At 41.9% G+C, this 26,623-nt stretch overlaps 1 protein-coding gene across 1 annotated transcript in view; it reads left to right on the top strand.

Annotated features, from left to right (window-relative positions):
- TENM4 (teneurin transmembrane protein 4) overlaps window positions 1-26,623 on the top strand; it is a 1,506,484-nt gene that overhangs the window by 1,422,234 nt on the left and 57,627 nt on the right. The window contains exons 26-31 of the mRNA XM_056495278.1: window positions 5,788-5,907; window positions 13,029-13,290; window positions 18,940-19,207; window positions 21,229-21,372; window positions 22,368-22,617; window positions 25,099-25,119. Of these exons, the coding sequence (XP_056351253.1) occupies window positions 5,788-5,907; window positions 13,029-13,290; window positions 18,940-19,207; window positions 21,229-21,372; window positions 22,368-22,617; window positions 25,099-25,119 (1,065 nt within the window). The remainder of the gene's footprint in view (window positions 1-5,787; window positions 5,908-13,028; window positions 13,291-18,939; window positions 19,208-21,228; window positions 21,373-22,367; window positions 22,618-25,098; window positions 25,120-26,623) is intronic.

Raw genomic sequence — 26,623 nt, 5'->3', positions numbered from 1 at the left:
CTGGCATTCTAGAGCTTCCCTTAGTGCAAACTCCTCAGATGGGCCTAATCAGTTATTTAGAATCATAGACTGTTTTGGGGTGAAAGAGACCTTTAAAGGCCATCTAGCCCCTGCCATGAGTAGGGACATCTTCAGCTGTATCAGATTGCACAAAGCCTCATCCAACCTGGCCTTGAATGCTTCCTGGGATGGGGCAGGCAGCCACGACCTCTCCACGCAGCCTGTGCTGGTGTTTTTCCATCCTTACCATAAACTGCTTCTTCCTTAAATCTAGTGTGAATCTACCCTCTTTTAGTTTAGAACCATTATTCCATGTCCTCATGCATCAGGCCATGCTAAATCCAGCAGGATTGTATCCCAGCTGTCCAGCATGTGCCAAACCCTTTCAGAAACTCCCTTGTGCTGTCCATGATAGTGTGGGGGTCTTTCAGGATTTTCATTTCCTATATAGGTCTGCCTTTTTTCTTTTTAACAAGGAAACCTTTAGAAGGATCATTTGCATTCTTTTTCCTTATCTGAATTCTTTAATTCAGATGGAAGCTAAGAACAGTACATAGGTTTTGACTTTAAGCTTTTCTTACAACTGAACTGAACTAGAAAAGCCAGACGGATTGACTCCATTCAAGGAAAGACTGTCAGGAGGTTTTTCTCCATAGTTAAGAGGCAAGTGGGCAGGGCTGTTTTTACAGACAGCTTTTGAGGGAAATACTGCCACAAGCAATGAACTTGAACGTCTCTATGTTCTGATCTCTCCTCTTCTTTTGTCCTTCATCTGCCAGCTCAGACATTTTCTTTGTGTCCCTGTGTTTGATGGTGATGCCCTTAGCTTTTACCTGGCATTCTACCAGGTGCTCTGTCTCTCCTCGTACAAGACTGCCCTGAGGTTGTCTAACATTAGACAGGTGCATTCAACCCAAAATGGACAAGGTACATTTTGCTTTATCCTCTCTTACTCTCAAGCAAAAATGCCACAGCCAAGGCTAAAGACAAGAGACTGTAGCATGTCTGTACTTCTAGGCACTGATCAGACTGAGTAGAGCACAGATGAGTGCCATGAGAATGTAAAAATTCCCATGCAAGGGATTATCAAATTACTACAATTATTCTTATGTCTCTGTAAGGAGGGGATTGTTATTTTGCAGGTGCAGTAAAGAGACATAAACAGACCAGCTGACGTGACTGGTGTCATACAGAAAGGCTGTAGAGATTATTTATTATTAATAACATTCTTCTCAATGAACTATAACTTTCTGGATTTTTGTTCTGTAGAGCTCTGTTGAAGTTTTATCCCAAGCAGAAGGATAAATCCTATATATGTGTATATATGTGTGTATATTTATATATGCCAATAAAATATGAAAGTGGTAAGTTCAAAGAGCTTTATAATGTCAAATTAAAATATTTATTATTAATAACTTGGCTGAAGATGGCTAAGCAGTCATGATAACCATTTTCACACATTGAAACCTTTAAACAAGAAAGTCCAGTGAGGTATGTTGGAAGTATTTTGAGGAGCAACAGAAATTAATCAGAGTGAGATTTCCCATGGCACCTGTCCTCAGTCAAGGAAAGAATATACATTTCTTGAAGAAAAAGTGGGATTTAGGATGCATGGAATTTTCTTCTTACAGTGAAAAATGCTTAGCAGAAACAGTATTTTCCCCTTATTTCCAAATGCCAAGCACAGTGACACCAGAAAACATCTCTGAGTAAAGTGTGTTAAAAGGACCAATGTCCAGATTGTGAGACACTGGATCAGAGTTAGTATTAAAGACAGATCTTTAATGTGCTCCCATGAGGTGAAATGGCTTTTGTGGAATTTACTTTTCTGGCTTCTGTTCTAAGGCTGGTTTGGTCTGCTTGAATTTTGTTGATAGTCTGTCAAACTTTATTTGTCTCTGAGCAATAGGAACACAAAGGATGAATGTACCCCTGTCTGTTTTGCCACTGTGGCCCAGATCTTACCAGAAAGAGTTAATTTAATTTTCTTGGGAATAAAGGATAACTTCAAAAGCAACAGTGTAAAATTGTCTGATACACCATCTGGCATTGTAAATAGCATTTTGACAATGATTTGGTCTTTCAAGCAAGTTTTTATGGACAAATAAAAAAGCTAAAGAGGAAAAGTCTAATTAAAGAAGAGGAAAAATGAAGACTGCTTTTTCTTGTAAAGCAGAAATCCATGCAGCCTCATGTAACAGTAGTGAGGGAAACAAAACAAACAAACAAAAACAAAGCAAAAACCAGAGGCAATAGGTGGAATCTATTAATAATTTAATGAAAAGATGAGGCTCAGGCTACAAGAAATTGAATTTTGTTCAACTGCAGAAAGTACTCTGAACTAGCAAGCCTGGACTGATAGAATTAATCTCTTCTATTAACATGAGAGATAATTTTATGTAAATGTATTTGGAGACCTTCTAGCAGAGCTGAGCATCTTACCAGTACCACTTAACTTCTTTGCAGGATAATTGCATTTAGACCAAGGTCAACTGAAGGAAATAGCTGACTAAATTAGCATTAACCAGGTTCCTGGGGGGCTTGAGGTATTGTAGACACTTAATTTTGCCTCCAGAAAGGACATGTTGACACTAGAGAAGCCAGCTGCTTCCAGTGCACCATGTTTTATTCAACTGGGGCAAATTTTATCACCCAGTGAAGGGCAAGATTTGAGACTCATCAGGGACAGTCTGGGCTTGCATTTTCCTCCTGTTTCTATCTCTACCTCTTTTAAATGGACTCAGATTCATCCATGCATCTTGCTCCAGCTTCTTTTTATCACTGTGGGTTGGGAATGATGTCCTCTTAGTGGTAACATCTTTCCTTAAAGCATGGGAATAAAGCAATGGTTACAGTCCTCAGGAGGGTGGGGGATCAGAGGGGTTTGCTGACAAGCTGCTTCTTTGACTAGAGAGCCTCCAAGTCCATGAGCATGGAGGTGTGCTGGCAGGGTTGGATGAGTGTTGGGAAGCATCAGCTGGGATGGGAACTAAGTCTCTTTCCAAAGATGGGGTGTCAGATGCATTTGCTACAGCTGCCAAGGTGAGACTGAGCTCTTTGTCCACCCTGTCCTGGTGCTTGTAGAAATAGTTGTCAGTGATATGTAATGGAGCAGATGCTTGTGGATATAAAGCACATCCCCCATGTACTGAGCCAGTGGTCTAGGCCAATCTGCTTGCACTTTTACTTAGAACTTTAAAACTGCCTGGATGTGTGTTGTGTGTAGGGCAGCAGGAGAGATACCTGCAACTTATATTTTGTTCTTTACTTGCTTTGACCTCTTGGAAGAAAAAAGAACAAGTGGAAGTGTTCTTCTTGGGGCCACAGAAATGTATGATCTTGTTCTTATTATTTTAAAACATTTGTAATTGCAGTGTTTACTTGAATATATGGTACAGAACACTGATTCCTTTGTACTCAAGTCTTAGTATTCATGAAACAGTTTGCAGTGATTCCTTGTCTTCCACAAAATGTGAAGCCCATTTGATGAGAAGCCGAGAGAGGGCAGTTTCAAACCTATCATATGGTTTCTCTATAGGATGGAAAATAAGATAGGGCAAAGTGGAGCAGATAATGAAAAAATCTGGGAAGAGAAAGCCTAGGTTCTGCTGTTGGCTCAGAGATGTGCTCAGACACATTCACTTTTTGCAAAAAATTGCACTGCAGATGGTGACCTGTTGACTTCATTGGGGTTATTCCAAGCATTGACATTTTTCCAAGCATATTCCATGGCATCATGATCCTTTTGAGTTATGCTCTACCTATGTGTTACAGAGTGATGTGCCTAATACTGTACTGGATTATTGTTTTCCAGTTGTTGTATATGGAAAGCTGACTTAGAGCCTTAAATGAGAGAAGCAATAGAAGTATTAAGGGTATTATTTCCTCCATTAGCCCTATTTCTGAAAATGTTCAAGGGCAAGTTAGTTGGGGCTCTGAGTAAACTAGATTAATGGAAGCAGGCAAATTGGAACTAGATGATTTTTAATGTCCCTTCCAGACCAAACCATTGTAGGATTGTGGGATTGTTAGCTCCAAACTTAGTCCAAGTCTTTTCCTACATGACTCCTAAGAAGTCAGTGATGATATATCAGAGAAAACTCAGTGGCATAAAAATAATTTCCAGTATCTAATTTTCTTGTGACCTATTCCAAAATTATGTATGAATATAGTCACATCTTAGATTGCAGACACATTATGGCATTGCTGCGGTAATTTCTGATAATATTGTAGCTGTCCATTTAGATCATCAGGAATTTTGTTTAAGACTCCCTGGCAAATGGTCTGTTTGCTGTACTGTGAAATATAAAAATTGTGCAGCCTCTATTAAATAGAAATTATACTTTATCTCCTTGCATTATATAATCTCAGATTTTTAGGTGACTGTAAGAAAATAACTGGCTCTTTCCCTAATGATCTGTGTTTATGAAATCATCTTTACAAAACATTGCAGAAATCATCCTTTGCCTCAGTGAACCAGCAAAGCACCATTGCTCCGTTGAAGTGCAGCTGGGATGATTTACTCTAGTTGAGATCTGGTTCTGCACCTGGAGAAACATTGGCTTTCAATCTTTGCTCTCCAGCAGGACAGCAGTTAGGAAAATTATTCATTGGGTCACGTTAACACACTGACACTACAATTTGCTGTTGCTGCTCAGAAAAATAGTTACCTTCAGCCAAAAATTGGGTTCAGACACTGTCACAGACATGTGATGTTTTGTCTTTATGGGAAGCTCCTAAGGTAGCAATGCAGTAATGACTTAGAAATCTGGAAACAGACTTTGGATTGAGAACCGAGAAAATTTATCTTTGGCTTTACTGCATGTTTTCTGACTGACCTTGGACAACTGAAAATAATTCCATGTTTTATTTCCTCTCTCTGTAAAATACCAATCTGGTTGTATTAATCAGTGTTTGTAAAGATCCTTGAAATCCTTAGATAAAAGAGCATATTACAGATCACAGAGTAGTTGGAATAGATGTAACCTATAAAATGGTGCAATCTACCAAACTTGGGAAGAAAAAGCCCATCCTATTAGTGTGCTCAGCTCCCCAGACAGATTGTAAGAAAGCTTTGTGAACCTGGCAAATTATCTGTCATTGTTTTCCCAAATGGGAAGGAAATGAGCTGCCAAGCCTTGGTCAGGATCTTTTGTGACTTTATGCCTTAAATATGTCTGTGTACTGCATGGTAATTTTCTGTTCTCTTTGATTTTAAAAATACACCTTACTGTTAATTAGGGCAATGCTGTTAAGACACTACTGGCTGTAGGAAAAGGTTCTTCACTCAGAGAGTGCTTGGGCACTGGAACAGGCTCCTGAGGGAGTGTTCTGGCACCAAGCCTGCCAGAGTTGCAGAAGTGTTTGGACAGCACTTTCAGGAATGTGGTATGGTTTGAGGGCTGTTCTGTGCAGGGCCAGGAGCTGGGCTCAGTGATCCTTGTGAGTCCCTTCCATCTCAGGAGATTCTCTGATTCTGTGAAATTCCCGGATTGTGAATCCTACAGAAGTTTATACTTAATGAAGTTTATGCTGCAGCAGTTGCTTTTATATAGTAGGGTAATTGTAAATCTCACTTTGAGTATCAAAGGTTTTTACACAATGCCTGAGGAAGCCTTCAAGGACAGCATCCCACCATCAAAACACACAGCATGGCCTCCAGTTTTACAGGTTATAAAGGCCTTGGTTTTCTAATGCATAGGAATTCACAGCCACGTCAGCAGAGGAAAAAACTACGTTTGTCAAATGCTCAATTACTATTTCTTATCATTTTTCTCCTTCTTGCAGACATGCATGTGTGATTCGAGGCCAGGTGATGACAGCAGATGGGACCCCTCTAGTTGGAGTAAACATCAGCTTTGTCAACAATCCTCTGTTTGGATACACAATCAGCAGACAAGATGGCAGGTAGGATGTCTGTATGGGATTTACAGTGTTAAAGCAGCAGTAACAGCATTATTGCCATGGCCACTAAAGAGAAACTCCTTCCAAGAGCACGTTTATTGTTGATGCCTTTTGAAGATGTTGGTGCATTATTGTTGGTTGTTTCAGGGCTATATCTGTCTGGTGACTGGTCCCCAGTGCTGTTCCTTGCTGTTCAACTCCAGGGCCAGTCAATGTATTTATCAATGGCCTGGATGCAGGAGTTGAATGCACCATTAGCAAGATGCTGATGGTACCAAACTGGGAGGTGCTCTTGATGCTCCTGAAGGACAAGAGACCTTCGAGAGGGATCTACATAGATTGGAGCATTGGGCTGTGATGAATGGGATGAATTTTAAAATGTCAAAATGCTGGATTTTCTGCACCTGGAACAGAGTAACACCCAGCACAAGTATAAACTGGGAGAGGAGCTGCTGGAGAGCAGCCCTGCAGACAGGGCTCTGAGGGTTTTGGCCAGCAGCAGTGAATAGAAGATGCTAGAGCCGTGTGTCTTGGCAGCCAGGAGGGCAAACCCCATCCTATGGTGTATCAAACACAGCATGAACAGCCAGTCAAAAAGGTGTTGTCCTGCTGTATCCAGTGTTGGTGTGGCTTTGCCCAGAACACTGCATACAGTTCTGGGCCCCACAGTTTAAGAAAGGTGCTCAGGTCCCTTAATGTCTCCAGAGGAGTGCAAGAAAGTGGTGACAGGACTGGAAGGAATATCCTCTGAGCAGCATCTGAGGACTCTGAGTTTCTCCAGTTCAGAGAAAAGGAGACTTGAAGGGTGACCTCATTGCTTCCTACAGCTTCTCAGGAGGGGGTGTGGAAAGGGTAGTGCTTGAGCTCACCTCCTTGGTATCCACTGATGGGACTCATGGGAATGGTTCAGAATTGCACCAGGGGAGGTTTAGACTGGACATGAGCTGGGTCCAAGGCCCCTCCACAGCCACACCCCACACCCACAGTCACACTGCGTTTCCTTACCCACTAGACTTCCATTTTCCCATAGCAGTGTCTCAGATATCCAGATCCCTAAAACAGCGTAATCTTGGTGCAATAACTAAATAACAAGATAGCAGCCCAAGCTGGTGCCTGCAAGGAGGGACCTGGGACAAAGGAAACTCTGGGCTTTTATCCCCTCACAGTCTAAGCATGGGAAGGCCTGGAGTCCTTGGCTCCTGTGTCCTGCCATGTCTCCATGTGGTCACTCAGCAGTTCCCTGCCTCTTGCCTCAGGCTTTGCCTTGGCCTCCTGCCCCCCAAGAAGCTCAACCTGCAGCTCACACTGCAGTTGCACACTAAGCTACCTGCACCAAATGTAACCTCAGCATTCCTAGAGATGTTCAATGTCCCAAGCCAGCGTTTAAAAGGCAATGCCCTTAATAACACAGTTTAATTTGATCAGCCCTGAACTGGTAAGGCAGCTGGACTTGATGATCCTTGTACAAATGAATAACCTCCTCTTCTCTTCTCTCTTCTCTCTTCTCTTCTCTCTTCTCTTCTCTTCTCTTCTCTTCTCTTCTCTTCTCTTCTCTTCTCTTCTCTTCTCTTCTCTCCTCTCCTCTCCTCTCCTCTCCTCTCCTCTCCTCTCCTCTCCTCTCCTCTCCTCTCCTCTCCTCTCCTCTCCTCTCCTCTCCTCTCCTCTCCTCTCCTCTCCTCTCCTCTCCTCTCCTCTCCTCTCCTCTCCTCTCCTCTCCTCTCCTCTCCTCTCCTCTTCTCTTCTCTTCTCTTCTCTTCTCTTCTCTTCTCTTCTTTCTTTTTTTATTATTATTAGCTTTGTGATATCACCTAGAATCTTTAGCCAGCAATTTGGTGATGCAGCGCCCATGCATATAAAAAGAGATGTCTCCTGCTCCCAGCAGCTCTGTTCTTGCTAATTCATGTTGAAATGATTAGGAAGAAGTCATTAAGATTACGGTTGTGATAGAGGCAAAATCTAAGCAATCATGCTCAACCAAAACAAAAGCAGTACAAATTGGGAATGTCTTTCATCTTATCTTTTGTTTGTCTGTGCTAATTGGCTCCCTTTCTTTCAAGAACAAAAACTTAGCAGAAGGGGTTCCAGCTGCATATGCTCAATGCATTGACTACTAACCATTAGCACTTGGGAGAGGATTTATGGATTTTAGCAGCTCTCCAGTCCACAACTTTCATTTGAGTTGGCCAGAGAAAGAGATAGAATTGTAATGAAAAAGAGGAACATGTGCTAGCAACGTGTGCTTGATATTGTCCTGTTCACACTCAGGGATGTTTGCACCTACTGTAACACTGATGAGGACTGGGAGGCTTTCCAAGTGATGTTCCAACTCTTCAATGTTATGACAATAAAATGCAGATGATAAAGAACCATTCCAGAAAAAGGACATCCCTGGAGCTGGTGTCTTCTCGTTGCCAGTAGCTCAGGCATTACTGCAAAAAGGAGAAAATTTGCACATTTGTGCTTAAGGGTATCTTTGGCAGCCTTACAGAGCCTTCTTTGTGGGAAAGTGGGATCCAAACCACACTCTCATGATCAGCTTGCTGCATATGGACCAGCACAAAATCTGTGTACAGTAGAACAGATAAATATGACTAAAAGATTCGTGGGCAACATGCCTGTCATATCCTTTTGTCCTGTCTGTTTCCTTGTATGTGTACAACACCCAACTCCTGTGTGTAATCATTCATTTAGATTACGAGTACTTTGAGGAAAGAAACCATCTCTTTGCTTTGCAGTTGTGCTGTCCTTCCCAAGGTCCAGCTGAGCAGGGGCACAGGGCAGAAAGCCATGCAGCCAGAGCATCAGTATGCTCCACCAGGCTTTAGTGGACTCTTGGTTCCTTGGAGTGGCAGCCAGCCTACAGAAGCTAAATTAGTTTCAAGGAGCTCAGGGCTGCAGTTTGCTGACTCAGCCCCCAGCAGATGCTCAGCTCTAAGTGATAAAAATGACAGAGATCAGCTGTCTCAGAGCAAGGAATCTGTGACCAAGTGGGATTCATCCTTAAGCTGTGATTTCTGTAGGCAGCTGGTGGGGGTCAGAGTAACCCCAGACTCTGTGGTGTCAGCTCTTCTGATTTTACTTTCTTCACCTTCCTCTCAGTCAATCTGCTTCTACAGAAACCTGGTGCACAAACATCAAACAAATTATCCAACTGCAGTGCTGAGCCTCCAGAATAATGAATATTCTTTCCAACTTGGCTAAGGGATACGTGCAGGTATTTTCCCAAATGAAAATGCACATCAGTGCATCTGTGTATTCTGTAGATACTCTATGGACAAAAACCATTTGTCCATAAATGGACAAGTTAGAGAACACCAAAATCCACAGAATGGTTTGGGTTGGAAGTGACCTTAAAGGTCCAACTGCCCTGCCATAAGCAGGGACAACTCCCACTAGGCCAGGTTGCTCAAAGTCCCATGAAATCTGTCCTTGAGTCCAGTGATTTCCTCAGTGGTCTGTAAATTATCTTGAATTATTTAAGACCATTCAAGTTAAAATTTGGCAAGGCAGAAAATGTTGTCAGATAACCCTAATTTCTAATCCCAGCCTCACTGCTGATTTAGTGGGTACCATTATATGTAGCTCCTGACCTTCCCAGGCTAGTGAACCAGCCTGTGAAGAGAAATTAATATTTGCTTACCTTCCCTACTGATTGTTGTAGTATTTATTTAATACTTTTTGTAAAGCACTTTCAAAATCATGTAAAGAACTCATGCTATTCCAGTTTCTATTATCTTTTTTTTATGGTTTGAGTATTTTTTTGTAATAGAACATGACATCAGCTATTGTGCAGCAAAGTTTTCATGTGATTGAGTCAACTTTGATTTAAGAAATTGATTCTCTTAGGCAAGAAGCAGGTTCTCCTGACTTAAAGTAGCAGGCTGCATGCATTTCCAGTCCAGAACAGTGCAGTCATACAGGGTCATCTGTCCCATCTTCTGTGTCATTCTGGTTTGGAGAATAAATGGGAGCACACATGCAAGCAGTTGCCTTGTTCCAGGGGTCATGAGATAACTGCATAAAACTCAGCAGGTTTATTATTTGGCATATTCACCATAGGAATATCTATTCTTGAAAATGTGCACTGAGTTGCCTTAAATTGATTTAGTAAATCAGTTTACTGATAGCAGAGAAATAACTGGGGTTTTAAAGTAAGGGAATTTAAAGATACAATTGCATCAGTTTAGCTAGATTGGTTCCTAAGCTGATTTTGTTGCTCCGGGTTTGGGGGTTTTGGGGTTTCTTTTTGGCATGATAAAGTTTCCAAATGAGTAAGTAAAATTTCAGTTCTAGAATTACAGTGAACTAAATTTTTCACCTCTCTAAGGGGGCTCACTTTATTCCAGGTCTCTCCTATTACATTGCTCAGATACAGCCTGAAATAGTGAAACCCTGGTCCTGTTTGAGGCACATTACTTAGACTGATTAAAACTTTTATAACTTCAAGGCTTACATGTGTTTTTAGCCTAATTACTGCCAAAGAGACTTTGTTTATATAGCAAGGCATGACTATAAAATGACAACTTTCAAACAACTTTGTTGTATGCATTTCTCCATAAAGCAAAGTTAAGTGACAGTTCAAAGTACCAGTACTAGATTATAAACCATATTTTTAAAAAAAAGCTTTAAATTTGATTAAAGTGGTAGTTTAGAGAGGCTGCAAATGCTCAGTATCCCTGGGTTGTAGGAACAGTGTTAATAGAACAGCAAGAAAGTCTCCAGACTTTTTCCACATTGCATTCAGCAGCTTTGGCATAGCTTTCTCAGAAATACCAAAAACATGAACTTGCAGAGAAAAGAGATGAGAAAGGGTTACACTTTCCTGTGGGGTTTTTATTTTTTGAGCCTGCTTTGGATAAACAGATAATTTCATCCTTCAGCTTGTCTCACTAGAGTCTTTAAAGAAAAACAACAAAATGACTGTACAACAAGTATTATTTTTACAGAGTAATAAAAAATGCATCAGAAATGAGCAGCAAAAATAGAAATAAAATTATCTCCTTCCTTCAATCCCAGGACAGTTTTCCTTTTGTTAAATTTAATTTCAGTGAGGGAAACCAGGAGGTGTTTTTGGTTTGGTTTTTTCTGTTTGGTTTTGGGTTTAACTTTTGTTCAGTTCATCAAGGTAACTTGAAAGCTGCACCCTGGGACTCTGGGAAAACCAGCTTGTGAGCACCACCGCTTGCTAAAAAGTACAGCATGGTTCTGTTTTCACAGCTGCTGGAGCCTGACATGGAGGCGGTGCATTCCCTTCTGCATCCTGTTTTGGGATGCAGGAGAGGCCAGGACATTTCCCCCCAGCAGATTCCTATCCCTGATCCAGGCTCAGTAAAGCCAAAGGGATGAAACAGAGTTGTTTGCAAATAAAACCTCTTCCAACTTGCCTAAAAACTTGTTGAGCATCATTTGTAATGTTTATTTCTTCCCTCCTGTTGGCCCCTTCAGTGCCCAGATCCATGCAGAGCAAGCATCTCCCTCCCAGCTGAAGGACTTGCCAAATGCTAATTGACTGTTAAAAACATTCACATCAGGGTACAAACGTTGTGCAGCTTTGCTGGCAGGGACCAGCAAGTTACTCCTCAGGCTGCTGCAAGCCAAGCTCCATAGGTCTGGGAACATGATGCCCCAACTCGAGTGGTAGAATAAACATGGCTTTGGCTTTTTGAAGTGCTTTCTACTTCCTCTCATGGACTCAATTCAACATTCTTTAATGAATAACCTTCTTTTCATAATTCTGTTTCCTAAATGGCACCTCAATCCATCAGCCATGAAATAAAAAAGGTTCCCCCAAAAAATTTGCTTGACAAAGACTTTTTTTAGAAATAGTTCATGGCTGTTGTTACTCCTCTGGGATTTTTGCACCCAATTTGAAAGCCTCACAATTAATTTTAAAAATAATTTTTAGATACTTTTTTTCACCTTTTTTCTTACCATGTATTTTCAAGGTGCATCAAGTCTAGATTTGGGCAATCAGAGTGTTTCAGATCCCAGTTGTCATGCAGAGAAGCACTTAAGCTCTTAGCTCTTCAAGCACATGAGCAGCTCTGCTGAAACCAGTGAGCCTGTTCACCGGCATAAACTTTCAGTGAGAGTGTCATCCAGCAGTACCAAGCATGAAAGTGAGAAGCAGGGATGAGAAAACTTTCTTTGCCTGAAGCACATGTTTGGCATTGCAGCCAAAGAGACAGTGAGAAAAACACAAAGAAGCAAAAACAAGAGGTCATCAATTTCTGTTGAAATTCTTTTCTTACTTAACACCTCTTTGTTGGGTCTATGCATAGTAGATATATCCCGTGGTTCTTGATAAAATCTCCATCTGTGACAAGATGTGACATTTAAATAGAGAACTAAGAAAACCACCAGAACCTTATCCTGACATCCTTACATCCAGAGGAAGAATATTTTCCTTATCAAGCTAACATTTTTTCACACAGCTCTGGAAGGCTGTCTGTTACCCAGTATTAACACAGGCAGAAAAGCCACTTGGCTGGAGGTAGCTTAGGGTGAAGTCAGAGACCATAGGCAGTGATTCATCTGCCCTGCTCTGAATGATTGAGAGTCAAAAAAGATGATGTGCTGAGTGCTGTGGCACGCAGACACCCTGCTCTGTATGTATTTCTAGTAGACTAGGCTCAGTCCATGACTGGGCTGTCCGTGTTCCCTGGGTTGCATCAGGCATTAGTCAAGTCAGCAGAGATGCCAAGACAATTTATATGGGGACATGTCAGAGAAACCGCTTTCCTGGTAGTTTATTTCATTGTGTGAATTGATCCAATCTGTGCATTTGTTTGGATAATAACTACTTTAAAAAATAAAGAGAATTAGTGTGTATGGCCAAAACATGTTGGTGCTAGAAAAGCACCAACAAAGATAAACATGTTTCTAAAAAGGGATGGGTATGATTTCAATATACATGAGGACAACATGCAAAGAAACTGAGCTTGGACTTCTGCCTCCCTCTTGCTGGTACTCAGGTAAAGCCAATCTGGGCTGCCGATTTAAGGTCCATAAAATGAGGCTGATGATATTTCTTGCAGTTGTTTTTCTGGGGTCCTTGCTAGGAAGTTGATACAAACGAAAGGGGTAGCGTTTCCACTAATTTTGTATTCCATCTCTTAAAACAGCTTTGATCTTGTTACCATTGGTGGAATCTCCATTATCCTGCACTTTGAGCGGGCTCCCTTCATCACCCAGGAGCACACGCTGTGGCTGCCGTGGGATCGCTTCTTTGTGATGGAAACCATCGTCATGAGGCACGAAGAGAACGAGATCCCAAGCTGTGACCTCAGTAACTTCGCCCGGCCCAACCCTGTGGTCTCTCCATCTCCACTCACTGCTTTTGCAACTTCCTGCTCTGAGAAAGGTCCTATTGTTCCTGAAATCCAGGTATGAACCCTCTACACTGAGAGACAGTAACTCATAAAATCATAGAATGGTTTGGGTTGGAAAGCAACTTAACAATCATGTAGTTCCAGCACCCCTGCCATAGGCAGGGATACCTTCCACTGGACCAGGTTGATCAGAGCCCCATCCAATTGGGATTGGGGCATCCACAGTTTCTCTGGGCAACCTCTGCCAGTGCCTCTTCATCCCCATCTTCCTCCTGTGCTCCTTTTGACAGCTTTGAGCAACATAAATGCAATTATTCCCCTGCTTTCCTAACAATAAGCATTCGCCATTTGCTGCCCCATTTTTCAGGCATTTGACAGGAGCTCTCACTCCCAGGCACTTGCTTGACCAGATTTCTTTCCCTTATCTGTGAGAGATGAAGGCAAAGCACTTGTAACTGACAGCATGTGAGCTGGGACCCTTGTGTGACTGACAACAAACCCTTGGTCAGCCCTTTGGCTTTCAATATGCCCAGCACCAGGCTGATGCTCTTCCTTTGCTTTAATGCCTGTCTTCTGTTCAGGAGCAAATTCCACCCACTGGGCACTATGAACCTTGGTGGTGGAGTGTTGGAGTGAACTTTCTCATTGTTGGAAGTCACACCCCCCCACTCTACACAGCTGAGACATGCAGTCAGCCAGCAGATGGGCCAGCCTGCAAAGCCCCTCAGTTTTATTGCATTTCATGACATTTGGAATAGATGAGCAGAGTGAGAGGGTTACCTATAATTTCTCATCCCCATTTTCCCTTTTTTTTGAGGAAGTGTGAGTCAGATAAAGAACCTTAACAATCTGCTGTGGCTTCAAAGTATTTTGTCAAATGGAAAGTTGTGTTTTAAACTGAACAGTCCAAAGAACCAAATTACGAATTTTCCTTAAAAACACTAATTCTGTTGAAACATATGGATGTAGCAGCATTCAACATTTGCTACCTTGGACATGCTGTTCTCTGGATTTTGTATGCCAGCATTCAGCATGTCCTGAGTATTGCTTTTAGGGACAATAATCTGCCAAGGTGGAAATAATAAGTGTAGAGATAAATTGTGTGCTTCTGGCATGGTACTCCACTGGGGTTGCAGTACCATTAATGAGGAAAGAAGCAACTTTATACCTTCTAATTTTAATAAACCAGGTACTAAACCCAGCAACAAATAAAGCTAGTGGTCTCTTTACCTTTCCCTCTGGTCCAAGTCTTATGATCCTTTCTCACACTAATTTCCAATTACAGTCACCATGTTTGTCCCAGCATAATTACTAATTAAGTTCTGCATCTTGTAAAGTCCATCTTGTTATAAATTCTTGGTTCAGAATTTTGATTTCCACATCTTTTTATTAAATAAACAAACACCATGAAAGGTAATGGTCAGTGCTGCCTGGGAAAATGTAAATATCTGATCAGTCCAACTGTTATCATAACCTCAGTCATTATTTGGTACCACAAACACCTTCCAGTAGACCAGGCTGCTCAGAGCTCCATCCAACCTGACTTTGAATGTTTCCAGGGATGGGGCATCTACCATCTCTCTGGGCAACCTGTGTCAGTGTTTTACCACCCTCACCAAAGACATTTAGTGCCATTTGAAATGTCCTGATGATATCCTATTTGGCCTCCAACTGCCAATCCAGAATGATCCCTTTATCAGTGTCCTGCATTACATCTTCTGAATCCTTGTGAACAGCACATCACTTAGACATCCCAAATCCCACCAGACACCTGTAGTTATGGAATATAATACATAAGAAAGATTAATTTTGAGATTATAAGGAGTTTACATGCAGTTGTCTGGATATGTGCCAAATATCCAAGCTCCCATTTAAGGGGACAGAAATCTAATCAGTACATCAGTGGAGCCTACACATCGCTTAAGCTGACCACACTGAAGCTTTCTGGTTCACACTGATGGTATCAGTTAGATTCCACTGACTGATATTGGTGCTTACATTCCTACCTCACATGAGCATATTTCTAAGTTAACATCTGGATTTAGATACCTTAAACTGGAATTGAATCACACTCTTAAGTTTACAAGGCAACACCAAACTTCTAAAGGTATCTGCTGTTAGCTGTAGGGAAGACCTAAAAGAGTGGTTCAGAAGAGACACCTGACCTAGGTTCCTAAATTGAGATAAGATGAATCCCATACATGATAAACACAATGTTTTTCCTGTGTGACATATGTCTGAGCTAAAACCTGTAAAAAAATATTCCACCTCAAATATTGACAGCTTAAGGTCAGCAGAGTTTGTGGTGCAGAAGTTTACAAGAGAATCTGATTTGTGGCAGACTCCTCACTGTACTGCAGTTCAGAAATGGACTGCTTTTCATTTCTGTACTGGATGTACATACAATAAAAAATAACCTAGCTGTCCCTTTCTGCAGCTGCACTTTATAATACACAGTTCTCAGTAGGGAAATGTTAAATATAAAAGGTGTGAGCACATAGCTGGGGGGAGGTGACAAGTAGATAGCAGGGCTGGGAAAGAGATTTTGACAAGTGGATAGATAAGAACTTCATGAGCTCCAACAAATAAATGCAGTGCTCTCTACCTGGATGCATTCAAAACACCTAGTAGTGCATTTTTAATATTTTATTTAGGTGCCTATAGACAGATTTGGTGCCATTCAGGATGCCCTGAAGTGTTCCTTCAGGCCTCCAGCTGTAGCTTCAGAAAGGTGGAGATGTCACAAAGGTCCACGTCAGAGTTGTCATGCCCTTGCAGAAGTTTTGGACACCACAGAACATTTCAAAAGCACTAGATGTCTGTGTTAAGGCCCCTGAATCAGACTCTAAATGGTTTTCCTGTTAAAAATTCTCTCTGAGCATATTACAAAAAAAAAAAAAAAAAAAAAAAAAAAAATACTTTAACTGTTCCACTGTTCCTTGCCTATCTGCTGGCAGAGTGGAGCATAGCTGTAAGAGACATGTATGCCCAGCACACAAAAACAAGGCTTCCTACCTTGTCTCATGCAAAGAGTAGAAACATTTCTACTAAGACAAGAACAGATCAACACCACAGAGTCAAGAGAACATGACAGTGAAAATTGCTACCCTGTGTAAATCCCCAGTAAGCCTGAAGAAGCTTTCTGCCTGCCCAGCCTTGTGGCTGGACCTCTTTACAAGAGCATATTATGTTGGTTAGTCTGGGATAAACTCTAAAGAGTCTTTCACAAGGCCTACAGTCACAGCATATGAATGTGTCTGAGCCAAACAGCAATTATCAAATAGAAATAAGGGCACAATTTAGCTCTTGTTACTTCTAGCACATTCAGATTATTTTAAAGCTTGTTTTCCTTCTTTTCTCCCACTGATATCCTACTGAATTATCCATCCCCTACCAGTGCCATGTTTTGTTACTAGTTTGTCACCACTTACAAACTACAAATACATTTTGAATCACCTGAATTACTATTTGAACCCTCTCTTTGAGCAGACACCTTTAAACACAACCCCTTGTGCTGCTCATTGCCTTGGCAGCCTTGGGCTGACCTTTTCTTTGGAATGGTAGATAGCAGGGATAGATCAGGGCAGGGAGAAATAATTACTGTTGACAAGGATCTGAAACATATTTTCCAAATAGTATCTCCATGACAATTATTTTTGCCTGTTTTTATCCTAATGGGGTTATTACATATGAAGACAGATTTGATACAAGGGACAACCTTTACTGCAGTTTGGTCCTGGTTGAGCCTGGTCCCCATCCAGCTTCTTGCTGATCTCATAGAATATATTTTTTAAATCCTGGGTTTTCCCAATTCTGTCATATTTCAGCCTCCTAAGCACTGAGATATGTAAATTGAAAAGACTGCATTAGAGAAGGTAAATATTTATGAACACAGTGGAATGGGGCTTTGACTGCTGGATGTGTCCGTTTTCAAGTGCTGCAACACTCAGAGCTTTTAGTTATCACTTGAAAAAGTGTTGGGCCTCAGATAACATCTCAGAAGAGGTATTTTTGGGGGGAAGATTACAAGATTTGTCATTTTTGATAACACTAACCAGAAAACCTGTAAGAGTTGAGCAACTCACTGTGCCAGGGAATTTTGCTGCTCCCACACAGAAGGAGCTGGGTATAGGAGTGACATAACTTGTAAGGCACAAGGATCATGGGATCCTAGAATCTCCTGAGTGGGAAGGGTCCCACAAGGATCACTGAGTCCAGCTTCTGGCCCTGCACAGGACACCTCAGGAATCACACTGTGATAATGTGATCCCCTCCTGATGGGTGGATCTCTTGACCCACCTACCTTCAAGCTTCCCTGCCCTTAATATTCAGAAAGATGATTATTGCTACGGAAGTGTTTTCCAAGTTAATTTAGGGTCCAACACACTGAAGAACTTTAGAAGTGTCAGAGGAGAGAGCTGTGCCAGCTGTGACCTTTTAATACACCACGTTAGCAGACCAGGCTTTCCAGCTCACTGATGAGCTTCTACCTTCATTTTTCAATCTTCTCCAGAGGTTGCTGACTTGTGCCCAAAATGTCCAAGTTGGGTGCTTACCCAAGAGTGAAGTTTTCTTGAAAGTGACAGTTTTTTTCTCCTAAGATTTTTTTTATCAGCATTTTGCATGGAAAGATCAGCAGAGTGTCAGGGATATACTTGTATCACTTTTCATAAACTTTCCAAGCATTTCTCCATTAGAAAAAAAAAGGTTTAAGCTCTGGTGATAGATTAGCAGGTAAATTAGCTGAAAATCCCATCTTTATTGAGACTTGTCTGTTCTCGAAGCAGAAAAAGCTTTCTCTGATGCTTCTTCAGTCTTTTCTGAAGTTTTGTACTGTAATGGGTATCTGTTAGATAACTGTCCCAGTCAGTCAGAAATACCCACACGTATGGCTGGAGATGAAAATGAAGCAACTCACTTAGAATACAGAGGAGTTTGGAAAATAAAGAGATGGAAGAATGGAAGGGAAGGGAAAGGAGCTGTAGGTGGTAGGTCAGGCCAACGGTTTTAGCACTCAAGTTAAAAGGAAAGGAATTTTAAGCAAATGCCAGAATAAATAGGAACAAATCTGAGGTCAGAAAATAAGGGCGAGAACAGAGATTGAAAAAAAAGGGCTAGATGTAGACAGTAGATCAGATAGAGAGGATGAGAGGTAGGAGAGGAGCAGCTTCCAAGGAGAGATGGGTAAATCAGAAGAGGGAGGGTGGAATCAGGATTCACTTATGTCTTGGAGACAATTGCATGTTATGATCAGGACCAGAAAACACCCTTAAGGCAAAGTAGGGTGTGATGTTTTACTGGGAAAAGGAAGCCAGGAGACAAAAATTAGAGACCTCTAAAACCTGTGATGATAAAAGACAGAAAATGGAAGCTAAACTGATGGGCTGTAATTATCTAAGATCCCAGGCTCTTTTCTCCCTGGGTACTGATACTCCTTGTAAGAGTGAGTGCCTTTGTAAACACTGACTTAATGTGACACTTTTTCTCCTGTTCTCCCATGTAACAGAGATGGAGAAGGCAGGAGGCACACCTTAGCTTCCAGAAATAAATTACGTGTATGATTTCATACTTGATGCCTACTAGGTGCCTTTTTAGACATGCCTGCCAGAGCTTTTATACAGGTGTGTTTGATAAATTACAGCTTCACTGCCTTTTCCTGTCTGCTCACTGCTGATTTAACACCTCGTGGATTGCTTTTCCACAGGCTCTACAAGAGGAGATTAACGTTTCCGGCAGTAAAATAAAAGTGAGTTACCTGAGCAGTCGCACAGCTGGCTACAAATCAGTGCTGAGGATCAGCATGACCCACCCCACCATCCCCTTCAACCTCATGAAAGTCCACCTCATGGTGGCTGTGGAGGGACGCCTCTTCAGAAAGTGGTTTGCAGCAGCTCCAGACCTGTCCTACTATTTCATCTGGGACAAGACAGATGTCTACAGCCAGAAGGTGTATGGACTCTCAGAAGCCTTTGGTAAGTGACCCCAGGGTTTGTGCCTCCTTTTAGAAGCAGCTAAGTGGCAGTGATAGACCTTGTCCTAAATCAGTATGGTCTGACTGCAGACACATGAAATGGTCCCTGCAGATTCACTGCAGCACACATTCCCAGCAGATGAGTCACAGAATGGTTTGGGTTGAAAGGGGTCTAAAGACCATTTAGTTCCAATGCCCCAGTGAGGACAGGGATGCCACCCATTAGATCGGGTTGCCCAGAGCCCCATCCAGCCTGGCCTTGAACATTCTCAAGGACAGAATACAAACACTTATCTGTTCTCTGGCTCATGGCCCAGCACGTACATCCTGAGCTGCTCCCATCAAATTCATACAGAAGGAATTAACTGGGACTAGAAGCACTTGGCTGCCTCTCACCTACAGCCAAAAACTGTCAACACTGCTTTGAAAGGAATCCCTAGGACAGAGCCCTGATTGCCACTGCTCCTTGTGCCTGACCTTCAGGATTGGTCTAATCTTAGTTTCCCCTTCATTGCCATTCAAGAATGCCATCCCATACTGGGTGTTTAGGGAGCAGAGGTAATGCAGTTCTGCAATGATTGGTTCCCATCTGTCAACACCCAGTTGACATTCAGTTGCAGGTCCTCATCTGAGTCTAGACTAGACCTTTCAGGCTCAGGAAATGATGCCAGGAAAATGGGAGACATCCCAAATTAGCAAATACAGCTCCTATTGACAGAAGGATGGTTCACTGATGCCTCACTGCTTAACTGAAGCTAAGTGTTTTTAAAGGAGTTGCAGGATGCCTGGTTTTCCAGGAATAAGAATAGGTGCCTTCCCTTCTCACACAGGCTCAGCTGCCTTGAGCAAGCTGGATGATACACCCTGCTGAGCCTTACCCAGCTCAGAGACCACACTGAGAAATGTGTCCTGGTAGCATATCCTGAAGGATTCTGTGTGCATGCTCTTTAAGATGCTAGATCATCCGTGGGTCCTGGAGTGCTCCATGAAACAACTCTGCAGCTCCAGAATACCCAAGCAGGTCTGAGGACATCAGCATTCATGCCTTCAATGATTCCCACCACCAGAACAGTGGAAAATATTGACCTTTCATATCCTAACTTACATTTTTTTCTGATGCAATCTGCAAAAGGTTATGTTCGGTGGCGAATCCTGAGTTCTCTCAGTGCTCAGCACTTTTCAAAGAAAATGGTAAACTTGTAAGATCAGTCCTTTTTTTCTATCTAATAAAAAAAAGATCTATGTAATTGCTTTTCATTTGTGTGAAACTTGCAGTTCTGCTCTGCTTCAGCTGTAAAGATTAGAAGAAGAAAAGCAGACCAATGAAAATGGTCCTGCTTCTTCTGAGAAAATCGTAAAGGAATCATTATTCTGTCAAAAACACGCTTCTCCTTCTGCTGACATAATTCTAAGCAACTCCAGCGTGTTCAGTGGAGTTACTCCTGAAAGGCTCTGATTAGACATCATGGCAAGCAAACTTTTGACATTAACAATGATTACAAGTCAACCTGGCTGAGACTGATGCCTCTGAGGGACTCACTGCCCCATGCATGAATTGTGCAAGTCTTTATCTTCCCAGAAAGATCATGATCAAGATCAAGTTCCTGGCATGCACTCTTTGATCAAAGAAAGTAGATAGGAGTAAAATTCTCTCATGTGAGACTCCAGCACTGGTTTACTCTCAAATCATAGAATATCCTGAGTTGGAAGGGACTCACAGAGATCAAGTCCCAAACTTAAAATCCATTGTTTTAAAATACATCATTAAAACAGTGGCTTTTAAATTTTTAGCACATTCACCCAACACCTACAAGGGCATTGACCTTTTTAAATGCAGAATAGACTTTGAAGAGAAAAAATGTTAGGATTGTGCATTATGATGATGAAATGTTCAATTAAATTAGCAAATTTCTGTAGAAATGCTCTTACCCCTGCTCAGTTGTGTGTGACTCTTGTGTGTTCTGGCATTGCATTTCTAATGTTACTAGTCTAAAGAGTCTTTTGTTTTTCTCTTCTTCACAGTTTCCGTAGGTTATGAGTATGAATCCTGTCCAGATTTAATCCTATGGGAGAAGAGGACAGCTGTGCTTCAGGGTTATGAAATTGATGCTTCCAAACTTGGAGGATGGTCCCTGGATAAACACCATGCCCTCAACATACAAAGTGGTAGGTTGTTTGTGGAACATAACAGGAATAATACAGCATTGCCTGACCCAGTTGCTCCTTATCACTAAGAATTCAAGAAAAAGGAAGGAGAGAAACCGGACCAATACATGTGCTCTCTCATGTATTTTACTAACAAATTTTTTCTAGCGAACTACATTTAGAAGCAATTTGGTGTGCAAAATGTAAAATAAGCTGGCCATCATGAAGTACTTGAATGTTAGCCCAACTTTCTAGTGTCATAAAAGAAGGGTATTAACAAGAAAATATTCCTAAAAAAGCGAAGGGGAGCCTATTGGAGCTGTCACTAAGCATAAATCCACCCAGAGGCATCTTCCAATGTGCCAAGTGTACTTGCAAAACAAGAGGCTTCATAGGTCCCAAGGGAGAATGGAAGGTTCCACAGTCCTTGAAGACTGCTGAGGACTGCAGTAGGGAGGCTTAAAAGCTGATCAGAACATGTACAAAGGAAGCACTGTGTCCCTTTGGATAATAGTGGTATGGGAACAAACATCTAATTCAGCCCACATCACTGCTGAGAGCACTATACTTAGAGGGAAAATAGACAGAGCTCCTCTAAAGCTTGGCAGATGAAACATTTCTCCAGAGAATGTCCCATGGTCTTCCTGGCCCTTACTTTTCCGTGAGCTATGGAATTACTTACTTTTTTTACCTGGTAGACTGCAAATTACAGGGTGAGGAGGAACAGACAGGGCAGGTAAAAATCTATAAGATGCCAAAGGTGTATTTCATTCAAACATAAAGACAGTCTTGTTCTCCCTACATATTTTCCTTCTGCAGGAAATGTAATGGGTCTAAAAAAATAATTCAGAAAAGAGGTTCCTCATTTGAAACTATCACAAAACAATGAAAGATGATAAACCTTCTTGCTACTTAACAGATTCCCCAGCTGGCATGCAGCATTGTTGGTTTGTGCTCCCTTTGGTCTCAGTCTCCCGTTTCTTTAGTTTCCATTATACTGTTTTCTCTCTCTCTAGGCATCTTGCATAAAGGAAATGGGGAAAACCAGTTCATTTCCCAGCAGCCACCTGTAATTGGAAGCATTATGGGCAATGGCCGCAGACGGAGCATTTCTTGTCCAAGCTGCAATGGTCTGGCAGATGGAAACAAACTCCTGGCTCCTGTTGCCCTAACGTGTGGGTCTGATGGAAGTCTTTATGTTGGAGATTTCAACTACATCCGAAGGATCTTTCCCTCTGGCAATGTCACCAACATACTGGAGCTGAGGTACTCTGTGCTGAGTGTGGCCATTACAGTAATGTTCTTAAGTTCTGCTGAAATCCTATGTACCCAAAAGAAAAATGAGCAAAACTCTTTAAAAAAAAAAAAAAAGCCAACAACACAGCAAAACAGAGAAAAAGCTGTCTGGATCTGCCTCTTCTGCAACTCTGCTGACTTTGATTTACACCAGAGAAGCACAGGCCTAGCAAGTTCTTCCAGAACTGAATCACATGCCAAAAATATTGACACATTTCTGTGCTGCTAAATCAGACTGTGCTGATGTCTGCCTTTTCCTGTAGGCAGAAACCAGTGGGAATGCTGGAAATTAACAAGCAGCCTGTGAGATAAGCTAAACTTGAAAGGACACACAGCATTGATGATGATATGTAGAGGTGAATCAGGACTGATAATCACTCATAATTTGGAGAAGATGATCACTCCAGGCAGTCACAGACTGGGGTTTTCTAGTTGTTTTTTGAGGGGACAGCTGTAGCAGCCTCCCCTCAGTTCCCAACTGAGCAGCAGTGTCAGGCTGAACATGCAGATGGAGCATCTGGAAGTAAGCAGAGAGTTTCCTTTTAATGCCATAAAGCAAAGGAAAAAAAATACACCAGGAGAAATAGCAAGGAAGGAGAAGGAACATCCATTAAAAACAATGAAGCAGAGACAGAAGTATGATTTGTCACAAGTTCTGAGAATATAGAATAAATTGTGGCTGAACCAAATTTCAAATTGAACTCACTGGGGATGTTTTTCCTATCTAAAATTTCCACAATAAATACAAGCATCCACTTCAAAGCAATGGGGCCTGATTCTGGCCTTCACGTGGCCAGACAAGCCTCACTCCAGGAAAGTCAGATAGACTTAAGGGAGTATTCCTGAATGAGTCTTCTGTGCTTGACAGGCCTGAACTCAGGTCCTGAGAAATCAGTATGAGGATAGCTTGGTAGGAAGGTTCAGTATTCCCATTCACCTCTCAAGATCTGGCCTGATAGTGAGAATCTTCCTGAAAGTAAGACCCTCCCTCCTCAGATTTAATATCCACTGCTGCTGAGGACAAACATAATACTGCATTTCTGCAAGGGCTGCAGCCAAATTTGTGCAAGATCCCCTTAGTCTCTTGTGCACAAACACACCATGGTCATTAAGCCTCACCAAAAGTCTTACTTGGCACTCAGAACAATCCTTGTAGATCATGGTGTATGGAAAAAAAAATCCAGACAGCCACCAGAAGGCTGGCACTTACAGAACAGCTGCCTTGGTATGTGCACCTCAGAGGGCTGTGGAAGGGAATTTTTCAGGTAAGGAAGCAAGAACCTCATTTTTGCTATCCTGTTCCATGATACATGAGAACATAATACCTCTCATGTCTGTAAGGTGGGAAGCTGGGATAAACCTTCAGACCTGGTCCTCATTAGAGTGTAATATGCTTCCAGTGCCAGAAAGTTATTTTAATGACCAAAGGTGAGATTTCCAGAAGAGCCTAGGTAAGCCCAAATCCCCCTGCAACAGAGTAGGATTAATATCTCTTTCCCAGAAGTACAATTTTGAAAACCCAGTCCCTGTTTCATTGTCAGTGGAAATACCAGACCCAACAGAGGTTTTGCAAAGCATTTCCTCATTGGGGAAGAGAAAATTGGAAGCCTTGACAGTATAGCCTTTCTGGCTGTTGTGTAGAGCCACAGAGTTAAATTTGCTCCAGAGTTAAATCTGCTGCAACGATTGCTGCTTCATCTGTGCAAACACTCAGGTTACTGGATCTAATAAACATTTCTTCACTCTGGTGTGCTATAAAGTAAGTGGGTTCAGATGGCGGCTGGCTAAAAGCTGTGGAGAAAAACCATTGCTTTTGGACTAAATGGAGTTTGCTTGTGTCTTCTCAAATCAGCATCTCCTTTGAGATTAACACCCTCACTATTTGGCTCCAAGGTTTGTTTGCAGGGGTAGCTTTGGAGTGTGGTGTTCTGGAAAGCAAATGTATGGTGGGTCACAGAGAGCTGCAGCTGGGTGTGTAACTTAGACCTATGAAAAATGTCCAGCTCAGCGTAATTTCAGTCCTCTGGGCTGGAGTTCACAAGGTTACAGCAATGAACTGCCACCTGTAACTGTGCAACTCTACCTTTGTAAATCACAAGGTGTTGCTTTGGGGGTGAAAAAAACTGTAAAGGTATCTGCATCTACATCTATTTAGCTCATTGCTGCACTGACTGATAGATAAAGTCTGATGGTCCTATCTCGTGTGTGAGTGAATAACTCCCAAGCAGGTGAGATCACACTTCCTTTGTGATATGCAGCAGTACATAGTGAGCTCACTGCCAAGTAATATCCAATATAAAATACATCAGTGTCATTCCAGCTAACTCTTTATTTATTATTGCATTGTATGATACAGTTACTGTCAAGTTTTCAATCTGCTAATAATGCATCGAACTGAGCTGCTAACACCTCATTCTTTCTTCTATTCCCTGCTTTCCTGTCTTCTGTCAGAAATAAAGATTTCAGACATAGGTAAGCCAACCAGTGGAGAATTCTTATGCTGCTCCCTGTCTTGTTGCATGTTGTTACACAGTGAGCCACAAGTGCCATTTCCAGATGATTCAATAGCAAATGAAGCTGGTGTGATTAAAACTGGCGTAGGCAATCAGTCATCAGAACTGGGAGCCATTAATCACAATGTGAGCCATGCAAGCTTCTGCATGAGCTGTTATAGCTGGAGACAGGGGAAGTACAGGCATGAGAAGCAAGGTAACAGGAGGAGGAGGGGGGAAGAAAAATGGGTGGGAATTAATGAAGAAAGTGGAATGAGAACAGCATCAGGATACAGATCACTGGAACAACTAGGATGGAAAAATAATTCTCACACAGTGAAAAGCCTTCATTTGAGTTTGGGGGGTTTAACAGGCATAATGAAGATCACTGCATGCCCCAGCATCACCCACCCAGGGAACTTAGTTTTTGTAACATTTTTCAGTCTGAGCTTTCATAGAGAGCTTTGACACGTGAAAGTCTGTCAGGCTGAAATAGGAGGCAGCACAACTCAGAACCTTAGCCAGGAAATGCAATAAAAGAGTAATGACAAGAAAACAAGATTAAAGAGAGACTCCTAAATTGGAGCTTTGTCACTAAGAATATTTGTCACTTGGGTTCACTGGAGTTTCAGTGGGTTTGATCCAATCAATTGCATTCCAGAAGATGTCAACTTCCTGTCACTGCCTGTGTTTGCAAGGACTTCTCTGACTCTTGACAAGTTTGCCATCCTTCTCCCTGGTTGCTTTTCTAAAGCAGAAGCTTAGACTGTGTGGAGTTGGGATTTTTGTGTGTGTGTGTGTGTTTAGTTTTCTCTTGCATTTGGGATTGGGGATTTTTCTTGCTACTTGCTTTTCGTTTACTTTTTCTTTGACTTTATAGAGGCTATGCTAAACCAGAAATGTTCTTCTATCTGCATGCCTGGAAATGAATTGGAGTAGAAACTGATTTTTTATCCTATTGCCAGAACAATAACAAAGGGCTGAGCTTCACAATGTAATTGACTGGCCCAAAGCATCTATTAGCAGGGCTGGGAAGTTGGTACCCAAGACCTTTTCACTGATTGTCCTCATCAGGCTGAGTTCCAGCCCCCCAGCTACTCTTGCACATCATTTGAAGGCAATAGAAAAATTCATTTCTCTTTGGAAAAGCCAGGTTATATCCCTAATGCCCAAGAAATACACAGCCACTAAAGTGCATCTGCTTTGACAGTGAAGGGCAGCAGCTAGGTACCTGTTATGAGAAGAGGTTTTGTGTATGAAAGCACTAACTAAAGGAAAATTTATGGACTGGCCCCAAACACTGCACATTGGCAAACAGAGTTGGCAGGGCTTCAGCCTTTAGGCAGTTCCTAAAAACTAAGAAATTAAGTGAAAGAAATTTAAGACATGCCTGCTTCAGTGAAGCCCAAAAGGGATCAAGGAGGGAGGAAGCAGGTGAGGAGGTCCAGATCAGATCTGTGCCTGCATTGAAGGAGTCACCCATC

Source organism: Oenanthe melanoleuca, chromosome 1 (assembly GCF_029582105.1).
Source record: "Oenanthe melanoleuca isolate GR-GAL-2019-014 chromosome 1, OMel1.0, whole genome shotgun sequence".
Lineage (NCBI taxonomy): Eukaryota > Metazoa > Chordata > Aves > Passeriformes > Muscicapidae > Oenanthe > Oenanthe melanoleuca.
This window is presented reverse-complemented; position numbering and strand designations above follow the sequence as displayed.